Source organism: Octopus bimaculoides, chromosome 4, assembly GCF_001194135.2.
Source record: "Octopus bimaculoides isolate UCB-OBI-ISO-001 chromosome 4, ASM119413v2, whole genome shotgun sequence".
Taxonomy (NCBI): Eukaryota; Metazoa; Mollusca; class Cephalopoda; order Octopoda; family Octopodidae; genus Octopus; species Octopus bimaculoides.
Window position 1 is genome coordinate 40,153,464 of NC_068984.1, and position 4,762 is coordinate 40,158,225.

Below are 4,762 nucleotides of genomic sequence, written 5' to 3' on the forward strand. Positions count from 1 at the left end.
CCTTGTTCTATTCCGCACATTCCTCCTGGATCTGACTGCAATGGAACATTATATTCATAGTGCTTTTTTCCCTTTGGGAACCACATAAAGTTACATGCAGAACAACTGATTTTCTTAACTCAGTCTATTAAGCAGCACTCTTGTGGGAATCTTCCTGATTTTAGCTAATAGAGAAATCCTTCAGTAGTTCTTGCATTCATTCTTATTACCCTTATTGTATATAGGGTGGATGCTAGCAGCCTTCCAGTCCTGTAGGATAACATCATCTTCCCAAGATTTCATCATCAATTGCTGGATCAGTTGAATGATCGGTCGATGCACCCAGAATTGTGATGTAGTTTGCTTAAAGCATTGTAGAATATTTAGAAAGTCTATGTATTTTAAAAGGCTATAGCTATGCAGTTCGAATGCTAACTATCAATAGTAGCAATAACAAAGATATTGGCCTATTACCGTAGTAATATTTAATTAGTCCTGGACTTTCAGGTAAAATACCTTTTTTACAAAGGTATTAAGAAAGATAAAAATATCTGAATCATTTTATACATCTATTAGGTTGGCATTAGGTTTATACATCTATTAGGTTATTGTATCTATCTACCTGTGTGTGTGTTACAGAAAAATTCCTTTTAACTGGCACACCATTGTGTTAGTGTTTGTGTGTATTACTCAAATTGTTAAGGATAGACATGAAAGATAAACACAGTAAAAGTTCTTGGAATTATTTATTCTAAAATTCCCTTCTTCACTTTTACCAATTTTCACTTGCTTTGTTTTATTTTTTGCATTTTTTCATGTGGCTTTCCAAAAAAAATTTTTTCATTCATTTATTGTTTGAGTTCTTGTTCACTGGGAAATTGTTTCCCCTCCAAATGTACATTGCTTTAAATATTCAATAAACACATTTTTCTTGATTTTAAAAACAAACATCGAACATCTTTTATCTTATGCATCCCACCACCATTTTTTTCTTTAAATCAATATCTTTCATAAGGAAGGCAGCACTTCTCTGAGATGGATAATTTTCAATATAATTTTGAAATGCTTGATAGATATATCATTCATAATATTCTTTTGATTGTAATATAGATAGCAAGCAACATTTAAATAAAATTCAAATTATTCTCTCTTGCTACTCACTCATCTTCTCTTTATCTTCCTGTATCTTTTAAAATTTCTTTCTGACAAGAAAAGAAAGAAGTAGAGACTTTGATTTATATGTCTTTTAGGATGAAAAAAAAATCTTTTTGAAGTAGGCTTGTTGCCAAAAAGAAAAGGGGAAGAAATGTTCCCCCTGTCTGTGAAACATCTGCTTAACTAAGTATTAGGTAAATGGGTGACAGCATATTCAATGCATGAAGTATTAGAATGCTAAAGTAAAATATGGTGGAAGAAAGAATAGTCTACAGCTAATATTTTTTGCATTTTTTTTCCTGCCAAATATAAAAGATTATTTTGGATATATTTTTGGTGCCATCAGTAAAACACTTCCATACTGAAACATGGTGAAAAGGTAGTGAATAAATTGCTTAATAAAAATATAGAAATGTGTATTTTTATCATCAAAAGATGGAATTGTTTACAAATTAAATAACTGAGATGTTTTTCACACAGTAGATGATATGTTGATGGATGACAGAATATCTTATGAAAAGAGCAGACTCCTTACAAAGAGTGAACACCAAACTGCTGTACAAATGAGAAAATATTCTGTTTCTTGGTTAACAGTGAAATATTTATATCTGTATTTTTGTATGGATGTGATATTGATATTTGATGTAATAGTTTTTATAATACATAGTAATAGCTTCTATTTCTCTTATATATAGTCTGGCTCCACAGTCATAGAGAAAAGATAAAATTCTAAACATTTGCACATTTTTATGCTCATTTTCCAATTGAGGAGCACTTTTTCTTTATCTCTAATCATGAATTTTTTTTTTTTTTTAAATTAAAAAATATTGTTTTGAAACAAAGAAAAATGTGTTTTAATTAAAATCTTTTAACACCTAGAATGAATTGAGATTTACACATAAATTGTAGACACGTGTCTCTTAATTAAGGACCTTCATCTATCTTAAATATCTTGTAATTATTGCTCACAGGTAGACAGTAAGTATCAGAAAGAGGTTTATATAAGAATGAGACTAAAAATTGACATGTTTCTTCAATGCTAACTGCTGTAAAGTAAATTTATTAGAGTTATAATTCGTTAAAAAAATGTAACATATTCTAGCAATGATACAAATCAAATTATTTTGAGAGGATGTTGATGAAGGAAATAGACATCAAGAAAAATCAAGGAAATGACAAAACAATAACAATAATTGTTATAATGGTAACAGTGGTTATAATGATATTTAACCCCAAAAAGAGGAAAACTTTTGCTTTCTGATTTACAACTTCATCTTTTGGCACCTAAAGATTTTAAACTTTGGTTGATCATCAAAGTACAAGATATTGATAAAATTCTTACACTACTGTGTCTTGTAATAGTATCACTTCTTCTGAATTTGTTGCTATGTGTCTGAGTAAATGATTAAAATTCTTTAAATATATTTTAATTAAAATTTCAAATGTAGTTCTGTATTTATCAAAATTCCAAAATTGTTAGCCTCATGCTACAAATAAATATATTGTTTTACATTTAAAATTGTTTATAGTAATAATGTGATTTATAAGAATATTATAATGTTTATAGTCATATGATCTAATGATATCTGATTACCATTGTAATTATTGAAGTCATATTAGTTTGTGATACTTCTATTGCCTTTGTATTCTTTGGTGTGTATCAGTTTTTTTTAGCAAATTTAGTGGTAAAGGATGAAACATAAGAATTATTTATTTATTTAATTATTGATTGATCGACCATTTATAAAGTTTTCTAATTTGTACATTTTTATTAGAAGAACCAGTACCTTTTAAATATTTAAAGAAAATAGATCTTTTCCAATTGTAAAATGTGAGAAGACAAAACTTTATTGATCATTTACTTCAAAGGATTTATAAAATTCATTTTGGCTTAAGTTTCACCTGTCTGCTTTTCAACCAGAGTGATTGCATAAGCTGCTAGATAAAACTTAAAGTCCCAGTTAAATAAAATATTATTCTAGATATGACTCGATTTTCCATATACTGAGTCTCCTCTTCAGTAAATATTCTGTTGTTATTTTGGGGGTTTGCTTAAGCTTTAATTAACATTCTCAAAGAACTTATATTTTGATAAAGATATTTTATTTAAAATGATCTTTCAGTTATGATAATTGTGATTTCTATAATTTTAGTAATATTTACATTTAAATGTTGTTTTGAAAACGGTGATGATTGCATGTAATGCAATATGTAATAAAATTTGCAAGACTTTTTTGTTAGGTATTCCTATATTTCACTGTTAATCAATATACAATTTTGGAAATATAATACTGGATTATTTTCTTGTAGAGTGCATTAGCTGTTCAGAAGTCAAACAGTAGCATCACTTTACCTATTCACGAAGGAAAATTTGCATCTCTGGTGTCGACACTTGAAGAATTAGTACCATTCCTTTTTATATCTGTTATACGAACTGGTCCATATATTGAGAAAATATCACATAACAATGAAGAAGTTCCTGAAATTGATGGTAAAATAAAATTATACCAATATTACTTATGCACATGCACACACACACATTTAGATATGCATGAGTGCGTGAATACATGTGCATTCATTTGTACACACATACGCAATAGCATATTTAGACGTGCATGTGTGCATGAACATGCACACACACACACACACACACACACACACACACACACACACACACACACACATTTTAATAATGTAGTATACACAATGTGCTTATATGTTTATAGAAGTATCACACTGAAAATACACAATACAAAGTCATACAGATTGTAGCATATCATCCTGCAATCAACTTTGTTGAAAGTTTTGGGAAAGTCAGAATATAGAACATCTACATTTTGATGGCTGACCTTTTGTATCAGTACCCAGTCATAGTGCTGTAGCAGCTGTGTGAAGGAGATCCTTCTTGGGTAGAAACCATGCTTCATGTCAGTGAACAAGCCATTATTTTTCTAGGAATACAATCAGCTTCCTTCTGTCAATGCACTCCTTGGCTTTGTTGACATGTAAGATCAGAGAGACAGGCTTGTGATAAGTTCTGCTCTACTCCCTCCTTTGTGGATAGGGCATATGATACCTTCTTTTTGCATTTTGGGAAGTTTGCCACTTGCAAGGAAAAGTATTTTAGCAAGTTTACATTTTGCTTGAAATTAAAATTTCCAGAGATCTTTAAATTTAAGAAAACAGAAGTATTAAAGTTTTAAAATTATAATGGATTTGAAAATTTCAGAATTCATCCCATCCAAACTATAATTAAACCTGTTTTTATTATTTTAAATATGAAATAATGTTTAGTTTTCAGATTTCCAAAACCAAGCTCAGATTTAACAGATCTACGAGTAATTTTTGGGAATGTTAACCAGTTGTCTGCTTACATAGAACAATATGAAGAACATATTTCCCAAGAATGGTTTGAACCGTGGGAACAGTTTAATTGGGTTGTGAAAAATCTGTAAGTTTTCTATTAATTTTCTTCAAAATATTTTGAACTATGATAACTATTTTGAATGATTTCAGAGATTTCTGTTAAAAAGGTTAATCTTATTTCAGTCAGCTTAATATTAAACTGGAAAATTCATTCATATATATATATATATATGCGTATATATATATATATATATATATATAT

At 29.0% G+C, this 4,762-nt stretch overlaps 1 protein-coding gene across 3 annotated transcripts in view; it reads left to right on the plus strand.

Annotated features, from left to right (window-relative positions):
- LOC106880460 (RAB11-binding protein RELCH homolog) overlaps window positions 1-4,762 on the plus strand; it is a 239,119-nt gene that overhangs the window by 71,764 nt on the left and 162,593 nt on the right. For all 3 annotated transcript variants that reach the window (XM_052967015.1, XM_052967016.1, XM_052967018.1), the window contains 2 exons: window positions 3,445-3,625; window positions 4,429-4,585. In XM_052967015.1, the coding sequence (XP_052822975.1) occupies window positions 3,445-3,625; window positions 4,429-4,585 (338 nt within the window). The remainder of the gene's footprint in view (window positions 1-3,444; window positions 3,626-4,428; window positions 4,586-4,762) is intronic.